Raw genomic sequence first — 21,103 nt, forward strand, 5'->3', positions numbered from 1 at the left:
CGTTAATAGCATGCTATAGCGTGATGTAGTATGCTAATAGCGTATTTTGAGGCCGGCGCTATTTTCTTGTAGCGCGCTATTTTTTTCCTTGAACGCAATTGAGCCATATTTCGTATGTTTCATACGTGGTATTTTTTTATAGTAGTCATAGCCTTATGGATGCTAAGTTTTCCCTTGACGCTGAAAAAAAATTGGAACAATTTGGGCCCGGGCTTGCTCCAATCCTGGCTTCGCCACTGGGAGGAATAGGCAAGGAAGCAGTGCGGGAGCCAGGATTTTTTCAGGTTCACTTCTACAAATTGATAAAGACAGCAAACTACTCGGTGTGGGGCGGTGGCACTTCGGCATCTCCAACGGCAACCCGCAAATTTTCGTCCGCATCCGTTCGCGGACAAGGATGCGGGAGGCAGCCATCCAACCATAGCCGCATACATTTTCGCACAACTCGAACCAACCGGACGAAATATGATCAAACTGGACGAATTTTGATATAAACACGGTGAATTTCATTGAAAGTAGGATAATTTGTACATGAAACCGGATGATATTTCGTCCGGTGAAGTAAAAACCTAAAACTAAAACCCTAAACTATCCTATACTTCACGGTGACCTCGTAGACCATGCCGGGCTAGCCGGCGGCTCCTCCTCCGTAATCATTGCCCGGCCCGTAGTCGGAGTCGTCGTTGTCAGGCTTGGAGTGGCCAAAGGTGGCGGCGTCGCGAAAGGGCTTCCTGGCGGCCGCCTGACACTCACGGGTGATCCTCTTCGCCTCCTCTCATGTTGTGCGCAGTGCAGCCGCTGCCACCGAGGACATGGGATGGGAGAGAGGGCGGCGGTCGTTGGAGGCATCGTCGTTGGCGGCGGCGGCGATCTCGGCGAGGGACCAATCCTTGAGGTGGCGGCGACGGTGCTTGGCCGTCTCTGATGTCGTCAAGGAGCGGTCCAGGGCCCAGGTGTACACCACGTCCGGGTCCGCCGTGATGCGTGGCGGTGGGACGTCGGAGTCCGCGAGCTGCGATCGGCGCGTGGCTTTGAGCCTGTCCCGCCGTCGCTGTTGCCGGTCGGCGTACTCCTGCGCCGTCATGGTGCTCCATTTCACAATAGATAGGTAATAATACTTCTGAAGAAAACCAACGAGTAGTGAAAGCAGTTTGCATTTGCAGTTCTCATGTCGGGATGTACTGGAGCATAGTTACCTGAAAAATATGAAAGGAGAGAAGAACTCCAGCCGAATTTGGTGGTTGTCGGGTCTGATCTGCATTGCGATTGCTGATGGGCGGGTTGCATCTCCAGCATACTACCTTCTGGAGTGTAGAAGAGACTGAGAGAGAAGAGAGAGATGGAGAGCAAGCAACAACAAAACAAATGGGTAGAAACACGGGCCTAATAAGTATTCTACTGAGCATCTTGTAGTAGCTTTTGTTTTCAACTCCGATCAAACTAATCCTCTTTTGCATCCACAAGGTGGGATGCAGAACAATATGTTACAAGTTGCTACCACCGGTCCTTTTGCCTCTATATCTGTTCTCCGTGATAAAGCAACAGATGCAGCCAAGAAAAAGCAAAAAAGAAAAGGCTGCTAAAGTGCCCAAGCAAAGAACCATGCATGGAGAGAAAGAGAATGCTTTGCCAAAGCGATGCACCCATCTATCCTGAGAGCTAGCTGAGCTCTGCTGCCACCGACGTGAGCGAAAAATCATCTTGGATTTCGATCGAGCAAGGTGATACTCCCTCCGTCCGAAAATACTTGTCACCAAAATGGATAAGACGGAGGAAGTACCTGTCAGCTCAGGTGACTCGCATCTCTTCATCTGACATATTTATTTCTCTGTGCATATATGCATCGGCATGCATGTAGTATAATTTGCATGCCTCTCGTTTTGCATGCAGTGTGAGATCAGCGACATTTGTGGGCCGGGAGCGGAGTATTGGTCTAATCTGCAGGCGATGGGTTAGATATATATATCCGGCCGCTGGGAGCCCCACATGATGCTTCAGAATATATGATGAACATATTAATATACGTTGGACATTTTACAAATACACTGTGATTATTTTTAGAATATATGATGATTTTTTAAAATACATGAAATTTATTTTTAAAATACAAGATGGATGTTTTTAATTACCAATTGATATTTTTTAATTCATGTTGAACATATAATTTTACAAGATGAATATTTATTTATTACAGATGAGGGTTTGTCAGTACACGATGATTTTTTTTATAAAATACACTATGAATTGTTTTTCATGCAAGATGAACAATTTTTAGATACAACATGAACATTTTTAACATAAATGGTGAGCACATTCTTTAATACACCGTCAATCTTTTTATATAGACCGGATGACCTTTTTTACTATGCACCTTGAATATTTTAAAAATACATGAGTAACATACGAATTACATGATTAACCTTTTTAAGTACTCCCTCTGTTCATTTTTATAAGACGTTGTAGACATTTCAGACAGTGCCTAAAACAGTTCAATCTTGGCTGTCTGAAACGTCTTATAAAAATGAACGGAGGGAGTACATGATAAAAATTTTAAAAGACACATTGAAATATTTTCGCATACACATTGATTTTTAAAATATATGATGAACATTTTTACAAACTATGTTATATATTTTGAAACCAATGTTAATTTTGTAAATAAAACATAAGCTTTTTATATTGACGGACATTTTTTGGTCATACGAGGATTTTTTTTTTGAAATAGAAGAATACCGTTTTTGGTTTGATACCCTTTTTGTTATACAAAAACAATTTTTCAAATAGACATGAACAGTTTTTATATACGCAAATACTTTTTGAAACACATGGATAATTTACTTTTAAAACACCGTGATTTTTTGTGTAATTTATACCGAAATAAATAAATTAAAGTCTTTAGTTTGAAATATACTTACTAGATATTAATAATAATAAAAAAAGTAATAAAAGAAGAAGATTAGGCGACTGGCCCCCCATTGGAACTCCCATGGCGACTGCCGCCGCCGCACTCACCCGCGACGAGGCCCTCATCGGCTGCGGCGCGGCCCCCCTCTCCCGCGGCCGTCATCGCCGCGCGCTGCGCTTCGCCCGACGCTCTCGCCACGCCCGCCAAGGACTGATGTTGAGCTATGAAGAAGATCGCCGGGGGCAGCAGCTCATCAGAGAAATCGAAAGGCGACATGAAGAACAAGAATTCTGTATTGGCGGATTCTGCAGTGGTTACAGATTGGGGAACCAAAGCTGTCGCTCTTGTTTGATCCCATTCACAGGTGTCCCAAATTGGAGTCCCTTTGTTGTGGGAGTATAAAGTGAAGGAAGCTACGGGGAGCAGCGAATTAGCCACCAAAAGATTGCCTAAAGTTCCCAAGGTACTACTGTATGTGTTAACGAACCACTGCGCACGTTTTTGTTACTTATATTCAGTAGATTTCAGAACAAATAGCCAGTCAATTCTCTGTATAAATGCTTATCCTTACTCCTGCTAGGGAACACGTGACTTTATTGCATTACTTACATTCCTAGATGTTCAAACTTTCAAATCTTACCATCAAGTAACCTGCAGGCTGCCTGAGCTATGCTCTCTGCGGTATGATCTGACCATTCCATTCGCCCGGTACATTGCCATGAATGACATAAGTGCACCGAGGAGGTACCGGATAGCAAAACTATACAGGACAGATAACCCATCATAGGGAAGATACCGAGAATTCTACCAGTGTGACTTTGACATTGCTGGAGTATATATATGCATGAGCCAATGGAATTCTCACAGAATTGCTGGATAGGCTAGATATTGGCACGCATGATAAAACTAAATCACAGAAAGTTGCTTGATGTCATGCTGGAGATCTGCGGTGTGCCTCCTGACAAGTTCAGAATGGTCTGCTCAAGCATCGACAAGCTCGACAAACTGACATTCGAAGAGGTGAAGTAAGAACTGGTATGCATGCAGTGGTAGTAACTACTCTGTTTCTTGGCAGCAGATCATATTGACACTTTGCATCACTCTTTCGCTCTGTCGGCCGAGATGAGGTACCCTGTTCTCTCCCCCCTGCTCCTGCTTTGTTCCTCAGATTAGCATCCATTTCTGTGATAAATGACTATGTCTTCAAAAACTGTTACTGGTAGTATTGAACTTATATGCATTCGAGAATTCCTATGATAAAACACATGACTTTGTTGCCAATGTCCAAACACAAAAATTGGCTGTTTCCAAACACAAAACATGGCGTAGTTTGCTACAGTTGGTCGCAAAGAAGAAATCTTCGAGCATTGTTATACAAAACGGGGGTTGTTTCTTTGCTTTGCTAAGACAATCAAACACGTGCAAAGCGGGAGTTCTTGGTAAAATTGGTTAACACAAACTTTACATTGCCTGCATGCATTTGAAGGAAATCTAACTTCCTAAAACTCCAGCACTTTGGGCAAGAGCAAGAGACCTCCATACACCAACTGAACCATGTGACTGCTATTTAGTTAAATATAGGGTACAGAAATATCATTCAAACACATACTATGGGATATATACATACCACAACCGAACACGAGGTAAGTTCAAAAAGATCAATAATCGAAGTAACATTACAATAGAAGTACAAATTACAAGAATCAGTGACGGATTCAGCAGTACCACATACATATGCATTACAATATTCAATAATGGATGCAGTCTGTTTATTTAGCCCGCGATGATACGTACCAGATGATTTGTTGCTCAACTGGAAGATAATGTGACATATTCCAATCTCTTCACTCGGTGATTATCTTTGGCCACTTGCTGGCGTACTTTTCATCCAAGTACTTGGGGGTGTCCTTCAAATCTTGTACCAAGAACTTGGTTATTTCATCTGCTTGATTACCAACACTGAGATGCACCTCTTGGAGGCTTTTGAGAGTCTCAATGCCGTAAATCCCTTCAAAGGCTTCAAACTGCATATCAATCCTCTCCAGTGCTGGCATTACCTCCCTTCCAGTAACTGCAAAGCTCAGCCTTGGCACCATAGTTGCAAAGAAGCGAAGCAGCTTTAGACTCTTGAATCCCCCAGGTGGAAAAATGATCTCCCTGTCGGTAAGCTGTTTATTTTCCTCAAGAATGTCCACTATGTCCCTATCATCTTTGGCTACGCTGAGTGTAAAGGTGAGCGTAAACAATTTGGGCAGGTCCTGGATGAGCTTGAAAGTATCAGTCCGAAGAACTGTCACAGAAAGGGTCAGCTTATAGAGGTTATTGAGTTCTTTGATCCACTTTGGGGGCCTTTCCATCTTGCCAGACAACTCTAGGCCGATGATGTATCTGGGAGGAGTGGTCATGGTGTCTAGTGAGTTGATAAAATTAGAGCTCTCATCATTGATTGCCAATGTCTGCAGACCGCAGCTACAGAGGTACTCAATGGAGGAGCGTAATTGTTTGAAGGTTTGACCGCCCTCCCTTATATTGAGCTTGTAAATGGCAAGTTTCCTTAGCCCTGTCAGCTGATGAAGGCTTGCTACAGCTGATGAGTCCTCATCGATCTCAATCCCTGACAAGATACGAAGTGCTTTCATCGGCTCCTTGTTCTTCTCATGTGGCAACTTCAAAGCCTTCTTTGTGTTTTTGTTCCCTCCAAGCATGCTACGGAGCTGTTTGAGCTGTCCAAAAGCTTTTGGCAGCACCCCGACATTTGTCTCCCTTATGTCAAGAGTTTCTAGATACTGGAGCTTCTCAATCTTTGATGGAATCTCAGAAACCTCTGTTCGTCGGAGGCTCAAATACTTCAACACGAGCATTTTACATATGCCATTCATATGCTTATCTGTCAAACCCTTCCAGCCCTCAAGATCTAGCACTTGTATTATTCCATTGTTGAACGAATGGAAAGGGAGCCGTCTGTTCTGGCTTCCAAACGCTGTCAGTGACCGCACTTGAGACAAGTTCATGCCTTTTGTTGAATTCCCATGCTTGGAACCACTGCTTTGCATGGAGAGTCGACGGACTTTGTTGCTAGGAGTTGGCATCAACCAATGTCCACCAACAACAGTAATAAAATTCTCTTCGCTTGACTTGGACACGATATATTCCAGGATCATGTCATGAACTTTAAAGGATTTTACCTTCCCGTTGCTGCTGTGATCCACAGGGCGTATTATCTTCCTGCTTACAAGCTGATTGAAGTATGTTTCTGCCACTTCCTCTGCACTCAGCCCTTGCTTCTCAGCGACGAAACATTCTGATATCCATCGCCGGGTCAGACGCTTCTTACTAACTTTCGAGCCCTTGGGGAATATGCTCAGATACAATGAGCAGGTCTTGAGATCTGCTGGCCAATCATTATAGCAATAATCAAGTATCCTTGTGACCCCCTCCAATGTAAGGGGAGCCACCTGCTCTGGAAATAATGACTTGCAAACTTTACTCCAATGATCGTTGTTTCTTGTTGGGTTGCAAGCCACAAGGCCAGCCATGGTGACTATGGCCAAAGGCAGCCCCCCACAATATTTCCATATCTCCTCATGGACCTCTTCTATCTCCCTTTCTTTGCTTCTCTGTGGATCAGAAACACGGTCATCGAACGGACCTTTGGCATTGGCATCACTTGGGACATCGGCTGAATGCAGATGATCTGTTCCATCTCCTTCAGAGGACTCAGCACCAACAGCTTGAGATCTTGTATCCATTCTTTTTCTTTCTTGGCTGCTTGGGGATTCAGAAACACCCTGATGAAATAGACTTTTGGAGTCGGGATCACTTAGGGCATTAACTGTATGCAGATAATCAGTTCCATCTCTTTCTGAGCAAGCCGCACCAACAGCTTGAAATCTTGTAGTTACTATTACTCTGCTATCATTATTATTATCATGTGGCAACCAATTTCTAATGGTCTCCCATGTTTGTACAGACCATATATCATCAATCAAGAGGAGATACCTGCCAAAAAACATGAAACAAAATACAAGTGAGAAGAAACATCCTTAGCTTATTTAAGTTCATACCACTGAGAAAAAAAAAACCTCCGAACAGTCCAAGAGAGCCTTATACGTATTCAGATTCAACACAAATTCAAGTAGTTCGACCCAACCTATCTCCAAATTGCCATATTTTTATGAATTGGATTGATATAATTTTATGATTTTGATTCTACTTTTCAGGTACAATTTTAGTATGTTACCTGCTACGTTTTGTACAGAAATTTTTATTTATACTCGACTAGGTTCAGCTATAAAATTTGCTATTCGTAACAAGTTGAAGTTCAGTTATAAAATTTCCACAATTATTCCTTGTGCAACCTTTTTTTTGACGAAATTTCCTCGTGCAACTTTAACTATTAATATTTTGGTGTTTATTTTATCAAGGCTCCACTAGTTAGATAAGGTTTCTATTTTCTGAAAAATATTCCTTTTCTCATTCACTATTGTACATACTTCAGAATGAAATGGCTGTGGTAAACAACACAATTTTATCGCAGCTTTACTACAATTTAGACACTTGATGCATATACACAGTCATTACTAACTAACTACGAGTAATTTAGGAAAAACAAAAGAAATGATTTTGAGGTACCTCCTTCCAAGCAGGCGCTTTTTGAGTTCTTCAATAAGCTGGTCACGATTCATTGTTTCTATCTTATTCTGCATGCTGCCATCATTGCTTTGCGGCCTGTGACCAGAGAGCAGTGGCACAACTCGCTTAACTGAGCTTTTAATACCTGTCACTAGGCTCTTCTTCTCCACCTTCCCTGCGTTGCTGCCCTCCTGCACCTCCTCCTTTGTCTTGATTTGACTGTCTGCTGGCTTGATTTGCCCAAGAACATCCCTTAGGACTTCATCTTCATCAAAGTTCTGAGACACCGTGACTGATGCACGGCAGTCAAATTCATTCCTGAAATCTTGGTACAGTGCCATGGCAATGGTGGTCTTTCCCACACCACCAAATCCAATCAATGACACAACAGCTCGACGAGAGCCTTTATCATGTTTGGCTAGCCAACCTCCGAGCTTCTTCATGTCCACCTTCACTCCCACGGGGTTCTCTGTGCGGATGAGCTGACGGCTCGCCACCAAATGCTCAGCAATGCCATACGTAACAGCATGGGTTGCTCCGGCTCCGGAGCTTGTTCTTGGGTTTGGGTTGTTCACTCCATATCTGTTGCGCCTCTTAGCAATGTACTGTGCCCGGACCTTGAGCTCGGCAATCTTGGAGGCAATGTCACGGCGAGGCCAGAACGTCCACATCTCGTAGACTATCGTCACGATGAAGGAGCATCTTGCATCGCTGAGAGAGTCCTGAGGGAGGCGATGAGCAAAGTCATCGATGCAGTCTTCCATGTCGTATGCCATGTCACGAATCTGCTTCATCCAGTTCTTGAGCCGGCGATCGTGGTCATCCAGGGCAGAGCTGAGGTCGCCAAGAAAGGCCTGCATGCTAGCGAGCTCATCGTTGATGTACTGGATGTCGCCGCGGACGCCGCGGATCAGTGTGTACTCTTGGGCAAGGAGACCACCCAACTTGCCTAGGAGAGATCTCATGGTGGCTTCCGAAGCACCCACTACAAACTCCATCTTCCTTATCTGTGATCTTCACTTCTACAATCTGCTCCCCGTTGTTGTAACTTGCAAGTGCAAAGACAGTGCTCAGCAGTTGTTGATCTATGAAAAGAATGGAAAAAAGGAAGATAAGGGTCAGCATGAATTATGGCCAGAAAAATAATTAATCATAAAAAGGCTCCACAATCAAATCATGGAACAATTCTAGTGAATATCAATTGGCCCCCAATAAAAGAAACTATACAAACAAAAGTTTTACCGATGACTGTGTTTTATGCATATAGAATTATCTAACCACACTATATATCAACACCACTAAGTTATCCCCAAAAATGATATGAAAACCAACAATGCCTCAAGATAGCATATAATGCTGAGGAAATTGTGAACGTTATGCACTTCATGGGATTTTCCAATTTGTACTTTTCATATGTCATAGTGCTAATTAATTGAGTGAAAAATAGGCTTGCAATTATGGTAGGTTGTCAAGATCAACTACCATGGCAAGTGGAACAAAAAACTACCAGACAACAGAAAATGGAGTTGGGGGTAGAGGAGGCACCTGCAAACTGGACAAGATAAGTTGCTGGTCACTGAAGAGTCTTGAGCAGTCACCGGGCAGGGCAACCACCGTCGAAGGCAGCGGCTGCACAGGCAGATGGAAGCAGGCGCGGTGTACTCCTGTCAAACTCTATTTTCATGGTTGCTTCCTAAGCACCCACCACAATCTCCATCTTGCGAGTGCAGCAAAGGATGAGTGGGCCGCAGAAAGTTCAAATCAAGCATAGACAGAGCTAACTTCCATTGCCACCTCGTCAGCAGTTGTCAATCTATCTATAACACCGTAAAGGCGGGTCATCGATCATGGTGAGAAAAATAATTTAGGTAATGAAACACTAAATCGTCCCCAACCAAATAACCTACCTTTGGAAATATGGCAATTTGTACTCAGGTGGAAATTTACTCACTGATAGACAACATGTGGAAATTTACTCACTGATAGATGATAGATGCTAGATAATACTCTGTTTTTTAGGCGTCTAGTACACCCTGTAGTACGACTAGAAGATCTGGCTAATTAACCACTAGACTGAAACGAAAAGCAAAAAAATGTTCAGGCAATTCTAGACATTACATAGTTTCCAGTTTTCTTGTACACCCTGTAGGTCTCACATCTTATGAAATTAATGTTCAGGCAATTCTAGTCTAGACATCACATAGTTTCCAGTTTTCTTGTCAACTTGGCAAGCAAACAAGAGGCTATGCTCCTGATTGGTTCGATCTCTCTTCCTCTCTTCCCTCAAAAAGAAGTGAGAAACAAGAAGGGGGAGCACGAGAGGTGGGCACCTGCGATGCTGGCCGCCGAATAAGCTTTAGCAGCCAGTGACTGCCGTCGAAGGTGTCAGCGGCGAAGGCCTCTGCGGTGGCTCCTGGCTGGGCAGAGGATTTAACAGGCGGATGGAGGGACACTGCGAGCAGCGCCAGCGTCTGTGTTGGATTGGTTTCTTGGGTAGAGGGCGGGGAATCGAGGATGGTGGTGGACACAAGTAAAGTTGGCAAGCTGCTGGGCTTTTGCTTTTGCTTGCTGCATGCATGATTGACGTCACATTGAGAAGGGCTGCTTTTGCTGCTTTGCTGCGTGCATGCATGACCTTTGAGAAGGGAAGCATCATTCCTTTGAGAAGGGAAGCATCATTCCTGAGAAAAAAGAAGCGGTGACGCATTATTGAATCATTTGAGGAAAGGAACAAGGTGCAACATTTTTCATTAGCGTCATTTCATCACTTATCAGGCACAACATTTTCTCTGGATTATGGAAGACACCAAAGAATAGCACACATCATAAATTCATCGTTACATCGCTGCGCTCAAAGCAAAATGGCAAGCTTGAAATGACAGTGTTTGCCAATAACAAAGAAATAGAAAAGGGAAGGGTGCTTCTTTTGCGAAAGAACCGGGTAGCGTTGCTGGTTTTCCAAGGAATGCATCGACCGGCACTCTATTCTTGGGGTAAGTAACTTAAGGAGAGAATCATGTTCTGTTCCTTGCTTCGCTAGTACAACTGGAGCACTGCTTTTTAAAAAGCAAAAGAGAGTGAGAGTAAAAACTTCTCCAATATAAAAAGGAAAAGAAGAAGATAAGCTTCTGGCTTGTGTTGGGTTATCAGCTTGTTGCAATACGTTTGAGATCGCTTGTCTTGTGGGAGTAGCCTTTCATTCATTAGAAAAATCAAAAGAAGCACAACGATCTCTTCCTCCCGCTTTGCCAAATCATCAAGACAAAGAACCGTTTTTCTATTTGTTGGAATCTGGGTTTGCTGCAACCCAGGAGAAGGCACAACTTAATCTCTTCCCTGCTATGATAACCAGCTGAAGTAACCATTTGGAGGTTGATCTCCACATTCCACCGAGGTAGACACAGTTCGCAAGGACGGCTGCTGGACCGGCGCCGGCTTCGACACACACACATAGATGTTCTTTGGCGGAGGCGCTCCATTGCATACAGCCTGCACGGCCTAGCTGAGCAATGGAGGGAGCTCCCGTGACAGCAGCCACCGGGGTCTTGGGGCCCGTCGTCGCGAAGCTGGGTGCTTTGCTGGGCAGCGAGTACAAGCTTCGGCGCCAGACTCGGAAGGACATCAAGTTCATCAAATCCAAGCTCAAGCCGGTGCACGCTATCCTTTGGGCAATATGGGGGAAGGAGACTCTTGATGCGCAATCCAAGGAGTTAAAGAAGGAAGCGCTGGATCTCGCCAATGATATGCACGACGCCATCGACGACTTCATCCTCACCATGGAGCCCAGCCGCAGAAACAAGCACCTGAAGATACAGATCAAGATCCAAGCAAGCCCCTTCCAAGATTTCAGGACAAGAGTAAATGAAGTGTCGGGCCGGTGCCACAGCAATTGGAAGTGGGAGAAGAACAAGTCTGCTGAACCCAACTTTAGCTTGTTTTCAAGAAAAAATGTCAAATCCAGCCCCCCAAGCAAACTGCCTCCTCCTCGAGCTCCATTTGTTCACAAGGATGCGTCAGAACTTGTTGGTATGGGAAAATGGAGGGATCAGCTCATCAGATACCTGCTAGGAGAAGAAGAGAGCACAATGGTGCAGCCACAGCTCAAAATGTCATCCATTGTTGGAATGGCCGGTGTGGGGAAGACAACCCTTGCCAGCGTTGTGTATAAGGAGATTGGAAATAAGTTCCAATCCCGGGCTTTTGTGTCCGTCACTCCAACTCCCAACATGAAGGAGGTTCTCACAAGCATTCTCAAGCAAGTAGGAGCTGAACCCCTTGCTGGCACCGAAGCAAGGACAGAGGAAGGCCTTATCCACACCATATCGAATTTCCTAGATGACAAAAGGTGTGCAAATTTATATTGAAGTTTAAATTTAGTTAATCCTTTTAAAAATATTCACTGTCAGGATCAGGATTTCAGTCCTAGATTTCTGAATTTAATTTGGTCAAGCTGCCTACTAATTAACTATCTTGTGCAACCAACTTGCCTAGGTACCTAGTAATAATTGAAGACATATGGCATCGTGAAGAATGGGAGATCATCAGCAACTCTTTCCCACAAAATAATCTTGGCAGTAGAATTGTCATCACAACTTGTATTGCTTCTGTACCAGGCGATCGTTTTGGTACTAACAAGCTCTGCATCAGAATAAATCCTAAACCTGGTCCTCTGCCAAGATTTCATCCTGATTGGAGTAAGCTAAGATGGCTATACGGACCTGATGGGGAGGATGTCGCCACTAGGATGAAGCCTGACATGGTTGGAGAAGGTTTTGACGGTGACCATCCTATTGTGCGCATGTGTGGTGGTGTCCCGTTAGCCCTACTTTGCATGTTTTCAGCAATGACAATGGTCCGTCAGCAACAAGAAGAACTAGGGGTACATGTAAATGCACGTGATGTGCAAGATATGATTGAGAAGCAAGTTAAGCAAAATGGAATTCAGAACACTCCAGGGTTTGAACCGTTGGCAGAGAGTTTCCAGCTTGGCTACACCGATCTTCCTCACCATATGTTGAAGACCTGCTTGTTGTACTGCAGTGTATACCCTGAGAATTACCCATTTCACATGAATGATTTGGTCATGAGATGGGTCGCTGAAGGATTTACTTATAAAGTGGATGTAGCAAAAGGTTATTTCGAAGAGCTTTGCAACAGGGGATTTATGCTGCGTTGGGAGCATTCATTGGGTATGCCCACCTACCAAATGAATCCGACGATGCGAAATTTCCTTAGATGGAAATCGCGTGAAGATAATTTCATTACTTGCAGTTCCGACATCACACCGCCATATGCTTGTCGAATCCATCGGCTATGTATCGATGATTATCTAGTTGATGAAGGTGCGGTGGAGGTGGTGGATACCTTGTTGGAACTGGATTGGTCCCAGATTCGGTCTCTTGTTGTTTTTGAAGGTGCTAAGAGATATGTCCCTTTTGAGAAGTTGGAACGTGTGCGGGTGTTGGATCTTCAATATCACCACCATCAGCTTGAATTCCAAAGGTCTCGTTGGAAATCTTTTGAGGATTTTGGATTCGAGGCCCTTGGAAGTCAGCATGTGAAGGATATATGTGGTGGCCTGCTCCGTGTGAGGCACCTATTCGGCCTAGAAGGGACAGGAATCAGTGAGATACCAACGGAAATAGCGAGGCTGCAACATCTGGAGACTTTGCAGGTAAGATTCACATGGATCACAGAGTTACCCTGTGAGATAAGGGACCTACAGCAATTGAAGACTCTGGCCGTGAGTTACAACTGTAAGTTGGCAAAGCTGCCAAGGGAGATAGGGGATCTGCAACAGTTAGAGACTCTGGACCTGAGCTGGACGAGGCTGACGGAGCTGCCACGTGAGATCGGGAACCTCCAGAATTTGGAGAATCTGAACCTGCAGTGCACCGAGCTCAAAGAGCTGCCTCCGGAGGTTGGGAAGTTGCAGCAATTGAAAACACTGGAGGTTGGGAGGTTGGGAAGTTGCATCACAAGGCTAGGCAATGAAATTGGGGACCTGCAGCATTTAGAGACCTTGGACCTGAGTTGGAACTATGGGCTCACACAACTGCCTCGTGAGATGTGGAAACTGCAGAATTTGAAGCGGCTGCTCTTGAATGCTACAGGGGTGGTGAAGGTACCAAGGGAAATGGGAGGGCTCAAGAAGTTGGAGATTTTGAAATTAGACAATCTTGAAGGGGGTGCACTACCCTGGGAAGCTGGCCAGCTCTCGAAACTGGAGGGAGTGCCTGAGTGCGTCTGCCAAGTCTGGAAGAAGTGTGGCCTTGTGTCTGAGTTAGCCGGGCTGATGTTGTCCATTCGACTGGTTAATGGGGTCACCGATAGCGGGGGCCTAATCGTTGGCACAAAACACATGCACATTCCATGGTGGATCAAGGATCACTTTAATGACATTACCTCCTTGGATATCAGGATCTGCAAACTAGAGGAGGAGCAGGATCTCAAGATTCTGCGGGAGATGCCTAACCTGTGTGAACTGACGATAAGGCTTGAGGTCGTCCCGAGAGATCCCATAGCCATCAGCGGTGAAGGGTTCCCAAGCCTCAGGGAACTCGTTGTTGACAGCCGCTGTGTGCCACGGTTTACCTTCCAGGAAGGAGCGATGCCGAGGCTGTACAAAGTCTGCTTCAAGTTCAAGTTCTACGGTGGCCCACCTGCAAATAAAGGCCCTCTGGGTCTGGGTATCAAGCACCTCCGGAGCCTCGGGTGGGTCGAGTTTAGATGCAACGAGGAATGGTATGGAGGAGCAGCAGAGAGCAGCCCGTGCATGAGCGCCATGATCGACGTGGTGAGGAAAGAAGCCCAGGAGCATCCCAACCAGATGAAGTTTGATGTCTCTGGCCACGAGGAGGAGTGGTTTCCAGCGAACAAGAGCACACACACACAGGTTCCAGAAGCTACCAGCAGTGGGGTGGGGGAGATCGACAAGGAGCGTGATTGATTTCCTGCCGAGTATTGTATTGGCACGACCAAGGTAGGCAGTCCGCACGTGTGGCTGGGTTCCGACTTGGTATCAATCTTGTTGGACCTTTCTTCCTTTCTAGTATTTTTACCAACAGACCGGCCACTAACTCACTTGCTTGTGCCGTCGTCTTAATTTGCAGGTTATTCCGGCCGTCATTACTAGCGTACCTGATGAATCTGCAAGCATCTTCAACCGTGACTATTATATTCTCCTTCAGGCTTCCTTCCTTGAAATCTTCCATCCCAAAATCAAATGTGGGCACAAGATTTTAGCACACAAATTAAGTGGGAACAAACTGCCTTATGCTATCCTGCTGCACGCACGCTCGCAGTTTAGGACGAGTACAACAAAATATACTCACCAAACAATCTGTTGTTTTCTTCGTCCCGAGCAATAGCATTTACAACATCAATATCCTGGAACATGGAACAGTTTTTTTTTTTTTTTTGAAAAACAAGAGTTACAAACTCAAATAACGGGGCAGTATTCAGACTGCATCAACTCTCTAAGCCTAACATGGAACAGATTTTTACTGTCATGCCATTTCCGATACTGGATTTGGTTACGTTTGTGTGTGTGTGTGTGTGTGTGTGTGTGTAGGAATACAATTACGCAATGAACCATCATCATATAGATTGCTCACCGTGTTGCCAGAATTCCACAATTGATGGCTGAGAAATTGCAAGGACACAAGCACCAATTATTACTTCAAATACAGACACTACACACAAAACAGAGCGATTTTATGAAGGAACTCAGTGGGCAAGAAAAGGCTTAGAACAACATCAGTGATTTCTACTTTGTAGATATCTCAGCTCATAAAGAAAGATCCAGCTCACCACCAGGCCATCTTGATGAGAAACACTGGCTATGCAATGTGTCTACACATCATAGATTTGAATACTGAGAGTTTGCAATTCACAATATTCTAGCATATTCTTAGGCAGTTCAATATTGTAGCTTACCTGCCAGAGATCCATTGACAATGATGATGATGATGATAGTGGTGTAAATTATATCTGTCTTTTGAGACCAAGGCCTGATTGCAAACACAATACTACAGTCACTTCACCTTTGTGGACCTGACTCTGACTACCATCGAGAAGTGAAGGCAGATGGCAGTGCACAAGATGGAAAATCAAGCATCTGCTTTGCTCTGTTTGCATGTCATCGTTGTTGCCTGTAGCTAGCTTTCCTCTGCTATGCTCTGTTTTCTCAACTCTAAATACTTGCATGTAGCTTCCTCTGATTCTGCTCTGTTTTCTGAACTCTTGTATATTTGGCTGTAGCTTTAGGTCAGTTTCAGGCGTCATGTCGGCTCCATTCGGGGCCTGAAAATCATCCGCCTTCTGACCACAGGACGGCCGGATGCTGCCACCTCACGTTCATGTCGGCTGCTGTCTATCCCCTCTTTCTTTTTAGCAAGCAATACACACTAGACTGTATGATATTTAAATTCTGCAAACGGCCTCGGATTGAGATGATTCAAAAGGCAAAATAGTTCGCCGCGACGAGGGGAGGAATTTCCATGTTAAACACTTCTCCATTTGAGATAGTTTTGAGGACTTGATCATACATGCCAAAAAGTGGTGTCAATACGGTCCCGCATTGAAGATCCCTTACATGCTCATGCATGTTACTATACAATGAAGGATACTGAAGCGCCAGCGGCGTTTCACCAAGCCAAGTATCCTCCCAGAAGCGAGTGGTGTTGCCGTTACCAACTATAAACTTTGTCCTACTAAAGAAGGTTGCTTTGACTCTCATAAGCCCCTTCCAAAAAGGCGAGCCAGTCGGTCTCACTGTCACCTGGGACAAAGTATTGGACTGTAGATACTTACTACGAAGAATCTGCGCCCACGTGACCTCAGTCTCAACTGATAACTTATACAACCACTTACTGAGAAGACATCTGTTCTTGACTTCAAGATTCTCGATACCAAGGCCCCCCTGGTCCTTTGGTCGATAGATGATATCCCATTTAGCGAGTCTGTATTTTCCCTTTAGTTCATCACTCTGCCGAAGAATCGGGATCGATAGAAGTCCAGCCTTTTCCTAACACCAACTGGGACTTCGAAGAAGGATAAGAGAAACATAGGCATACTCGTGATGCTTTTGTTGCAATGATTTTGCAGTCCATTCCCCTTAATATTCAGTTTAGGAGGACGCTTGTTGGCAACCGGTGGGAAGCGTGGCTCCATTTAGTGAGTATACTGATGGAGGTTCAGCTATCTCATCAGTCAGATCAGTTGCGCTGGAAGCTCACTAGGTCTGGAGAGTTCACAATTAAATCGATGTATCTCGATGTCATCAACTCTAGTGCCATTCCTAGTTTCAAATTTGTCTGGAAAGCCAAAGTTCCTTTGAAAATTAAAGTGTTTGCGTGATTTGTACATAAACAAGTCATTCTAACAAAGGATAACTTGGTTAGGCACAACTGGACAGGTTCTAGTAGGTGTAGTTTCTGTGATCGGGATGAAACTATCAAGCACTTATTCTTTGATTGCCCGTTGGCCAAAGTGTTGTGGCACACGGTGCACATTGCCTTTAACATTACTCATCCGAATTCTGTCAGTACGTTATTTGGAACATGGCTTGCTAGGATAGAGTCCGAAACAGCTAGACACATTCGCGTAGGAGTATGTGCTTTGTTATGGGCAATTTGAAACTGCAGAAATGATTTGGCTTTTAACAGAACAACAACTATCGATTTTTTGCAGATTATCTTCTGGGCTATTGCGCTGATCCTTATGTGGTCGTTAATCACTCTGACGGAGGCCAGAGAGCGTGTGGTTACTGGATCTATCCGGTGGGAGATGGTAGCACGGGATATCTTCAACCGGTTTGGATGGCGGTCATGTAATAGGATAGGCCATTAGTTTACCTATCTTTATTATGCTAGCCGGTTGTGGCCTCTTGATTTTTGCTTTGGCATTGTGCCTCTGTGTGAGCTTGCCATTACTTTTATTTCACACTGTTGGACCTTGTTGAACCTTTTTATTTATCTATTAAGGTGGCCGTATGCATCGTTCTGATGCAGAGGCCGGGGAGTCCCCCCTTTTCAAAAAAAATGCTCGTGTATGTTTGCCTGCCGTGTGCATGCTGCAAGTGCTGGTCTAATACTCCAACAATCACTATTTGGTCCAACTTAAAGAAGATGATATACCAGAAATTCTTGTAGAATATTCCAACAAGGCAATTACCATTTGTTGAAATAAGTTAGACCGGACACCTAGCTGCAGATGACTGTTCCAGAGGTGTCACCATTCGCTAGCAGTGGCTGGTGAAAAGGACAGTGTCAATCAGCATCAACATGAAAAATGACCGATGACCACCGAAGTCATGCAGAGTGTTCCAAGGAGAATGTCGACCATATCTTGGTCAGCAATGGCTGTCACCATCATTTCAAAAAGGTTGGTATGTATAAATATAATAGTTCAATTGTTCAGCCTTATACTTCCTTGGAATAAACAACAATAATACATTGTGACAATGTCCTCGGAATGCTAGATATTAAAAAAATGGTCGCGCTAACTGCCACACATGTGGCAGGAAGGGAGACGCACCACACATCTTTAATGTAAACAGATTGCCACGTCATCGCATGCATGCATGCAGGAATCTTTTTGGATTTTCAGTTTTTAAAATTTTTTATCTCTTAAACGAAAAATCCGATTGAAAATCCGTTTTCACCATTAAATCTCTCGCGATGAGATCTTCGAAACTAGATCCCATGTTGATATGTTTTGATGAATTTTTTTTGGATTAAAAGTTGCCAAGTCTATTGCATATGAATTGCCATGATGTTTACACTGAAGTTGCCATGATATGTTTCAGCTATTTTCTTCTACATTTAAAAGTAAATTTTGACATTTATAAAACGTGGAATTAAGAAACTAGACTTGCCATGAACCATAAACTAAAATTGCCATGATACATGCACGTAAAATTGCCATGGTTCATACAAAAAATAATTTTCATGGTCAAAGTACTGGAGTTGCCATCATCAAAATACTAAAATTGCCATGATCTACAAACTAAAATTGCCACATGGCAACTTTAGTTTAAGCCCTATGGCAACTGCAGTGTAAACATCGTGGCAACTTCTGACAAAAAAAATCGTCAAAACATATCAACATGGGGTCTAGTTTTGAAGATCTCGTCGAGACGGATTTAATGGTGAAAACGGATTTTTAGTTCACTTTTTTATTTAGGAGATACAACATTTTTAAGCCGAAAACCAAAAAAAAATTCTGCTGATGTCATCTATTCATACGTGGCAAAATGAGTGGTGATGGAGGCGTGTGGGCGATGTGCAAACGCCCACACGTGTGGGCGTTAACATTTCCGTAAAAAAAAGTGCAATTGTACATTGGCTTTATGAGGCAAAGCGCACGAGGTGCTACAAGAATATATGTATGCCAAGCAGGAGATGCTGATCACTGGTGCACTTGTGGTAGGTATCATCTAGACCTCGAGCGTGAGAGTCTTCCCGGTGATGGTCTTGACCGAGCTAGATCTGCATTGTCGTGGTCGTGGGTGGCGTGAGCTCAGCGCCACCGAAGTAGGAAGTATATAAGACGATCGATCGGTACGAAACCAATCGAGTAGCTTTGGAGGTTGCATATGACCCTAGATGGAGATGACGCAAAAAAGCAAACTTGTGCGCCTCGATGATGCCGACAAGTTTAATGTTGATCACTTTTTCAGTTGAGTCAATCTTGAGGGCAGAATAACTTGCATCATGTATCAGACATGACTGTCTGGTGTCTGGCACCGTATTCTGGACATGGTGAGGTCAGACTGTTTTGGCAGTGAATTTTGCAAATGGCTTTGGATTGAGATGATTCAAAAGACAAAACCGTTCAACGTGACGACTGTATGTTTGCCTGCCGTATGCATGCTGCAAGTGCTGGTCTCATATTCCAACAATCGCTATTTGGTCGAACCAAAAGATGATGTTATTTGTGTCCCTTAACTTTCATATGCCAGAAACTTTGTTACAGTAGAATATTCCAACAAGGCAATCACCATTCGTTGAAATAACTAGACCGGACACCTAGCTGCAGACGACTGTTCCAGAGGCATCACCATTCGCTAGCAGTGGCCGGTGAAAAGGACAATGTCAATCATCATCAACATGGCAAATGACCGATGACCACCAAAGTCGTGCAGAGTGTTCCAGGGAGAATGTCGACCATATCTTGGTTACCAATGGCTGTCACCATCATTTCAAAAAGGTTGGTCTATATAAATATAATAGTCCAATTGTTCAGCCTTATATTAGTCAGCAAAGGCTGCACTGAATTTCCTTGATTGCACCATTGTGGCTGTTCGCTGTTCTTTAAGCTTTGGAGATGCAGTGTTAATACTAGAGCATTGCTTCCGTGGGACCTTTTTCTTTAATTTGTGACTTTCTATCGCGTACAGAAGAGAATTTACATCCTTGAGGAATAAACATAACGTATATATCGATTCCATACATAACTCAACGCATAACATGTTAGGTAGGCGAAAGGGACGTTTGTTCTATAGTGCGACCAATAATTGATAGCCCACGATGTGAAGAGCTACTCAATAGCTGCATCAGCGATCAGTTTCCTCCCGTCTCCTCTCTCCAACTCAATCAATAGCCACACATACAGTTTAATTGGAGGATTTCTGAGATGGAATTTGCCATATCTTTTGTAACAAATGAGCTCGTGACCCGATTCATCTCCTTCCTCACCAACAGGTATTCATGCCATGCATGCTCTGACGAGAAGCGTCTGGAGAGGCTGCAGCAACTGCTCCTGAGAGTTCACACCATCGTCGAGGAGGCGGACGGGCGGTACATCACCAACTCTGGGATGCTGGTACAGCTCAAGATGCTCGCGGACGCCATGTATCGAGGATACTGGGCGATGGGCGCGTTCAACTACGGGTCCCTCAAGGAGACTCTTATGGCGGATGAGGATGAGGAGGAGGTTAGCAGCTCATTATTTCGTCTCAAACGTTCTCGTATAATTCATGGGAGTGCTAGAAAACACAAGGCAAGACACCTCATGGAGTTTCATGGTGCACTGGAGAGCCTAGAAATTGCGGTTGCCAACATCACAGAGTTTGTTGTGATTTTAAGTGGATGCGATCGTATGGTGCGCAGACCATATGATACATATCTTTACATTGACAACTTTGTGTTTGGTCGCCATTCTGAAAAGCAAATGATCTTGAGCTTCCTCTTGCAAGACAGCCCTGCTGCTGCCGCGCCAGCCATTCTTCCAATCATTGGCGGGCTTGCGGTGGGGAAGAAAACTTTGGTTGCGCATGTATGCAAGGATGAGAGGGTATCTCGTACTTCTCTTCAATTATGCGCTTAAATGAAACCGATTTTTATACAATAGCGGATAGAGGAAGTGCCATGTCAGGGACGGGGAGGATATTGATAGTTGTTGAGATTGATTCAGATGTGGATGAAAAGGATTGGACCACATTTTATTCTTATGTGGCAAGCATGGATGGAAGAAGCAAAGTGATAATCTTAAGTAGGCTTAAGAAGATGGAGAAATTTGGAACTGTGAATCCAATTTTTCTCAATGTCCTGACATATGAGG

The 21,103-nt window shown here is 44.2% G+C and overlaps 2 protein-coding genes across 3 annotated transcripts; one reads left to right on the plus strand and one right to left on the minus strand.

Moving 5' to 3' along the window:
• Window positions 1-4,549: 4,549 nt before the first annotated feature.
• LOC119288420 (disease resistance protein Pik-2-like) lies at window positions 4,550-9,958 on the minus strand. 2 transcript variants are annotated; one of them, XM_037568043.1, is made up of 4 exons: window positions 9,868-9,958; window positions 9,083-9,354; window positions 7,538-8,622; window positions 4,550-6,904 (listed from the first exon to the last, which is right to left on the minus strand). In XM_037568043.1, the coding sequence occupies exons 3-4, from the start codon at window positions 8,533-8,535 to the stop codon at window positions 4,750-4,752; spliced, it is 3,153 nt and encodes a 1,050-aa protein (XP_037423940.1). In that variant the 5' UTR covers window positions 8,536-8,622; window positions 9,083-9,354; window positions 9,868-9,958; the 3' UTR covers window positions 4,550-4,749. The 2 variants fall into 2 exon arrangements, with proteins under 2 accessions (XP_037423940.1, XP_037423941.1); XM_037568044.1 differs by lacking the exon at window positions 9,868-9,958 and having other exon boundaries at window positions 9,083-9,855.
• Window positions 9,959-11,046: 1,088 nt separating this feature from the next.
• Window positions 11,047-14,846, plus strand: LOC119290028 (disease resistance protein PIK5-NP-like). Its single transcript, XM_037569161.1, has 3 exons — window positions 11,047-11,882; window positions 12,029-14,519; window positions 14,650-14,846. Exons 1-2 carry the CDS (start codon window positions 11,047-11,049, stop codon window positions 14,484-14,486), a joined length of 3,294 nt encoding a protein of 1,097 aa, XP_037425058.1. The 3' UTR covers window positions 14,487-14,519; window positions 14,650-14,846.
• Window positions 14,847-21,103: the final 6,257 nt, after the last annotated feature.

This window comes from Triticum dicoccoides, chromosome 4A (assembly GCF_002162155.2).
Source record: "Triticum dicoccoides isolate Atlit2015 ecotype Zavitan chromosome 4A, WEW_v2.0, whole genome shotgun sequence".
In the NCBI taxonomy this organism is placed as follows: Eukaryota; Viridiplantae; Streptophyta; class Magnoliopsida; order Poales; family Poaceae; genus Triticum; species Triticum dicoccoides.

Bases quoted from the DNA above. Each gene is read 5' to 3' on its own strand.
- LOC119288420 (XM_037568043.1), bottom strand. From the start codon at position 8,535: ATGGAGTTTGTAGTGGGTGCTTCGGAAGCCACCATGAGATCTCTCCTA. The intron at 6,905-7,537 runs GTACCTCAAAAT...GTTTTTTGGCAG, and splicing joins AAGCGCCTGCTTGGAAGGAG to GTATCTCCTCTTGATTGATG.
- LOC119290028 (XM_037569161.1), top strand. From the start codon at position 11,047: ATGGAGGGAGCTCCCGTGACAGCAGCCACCGGGGTCTTGGGGCCCGTC. The intron at 11,883-12,028 runs GTGTGCAAATTT...CAACTTGCCTAG, and splicing joins AATTTCCTAGATGACAAAAG to GTACCTAGTAATAATTGAAG.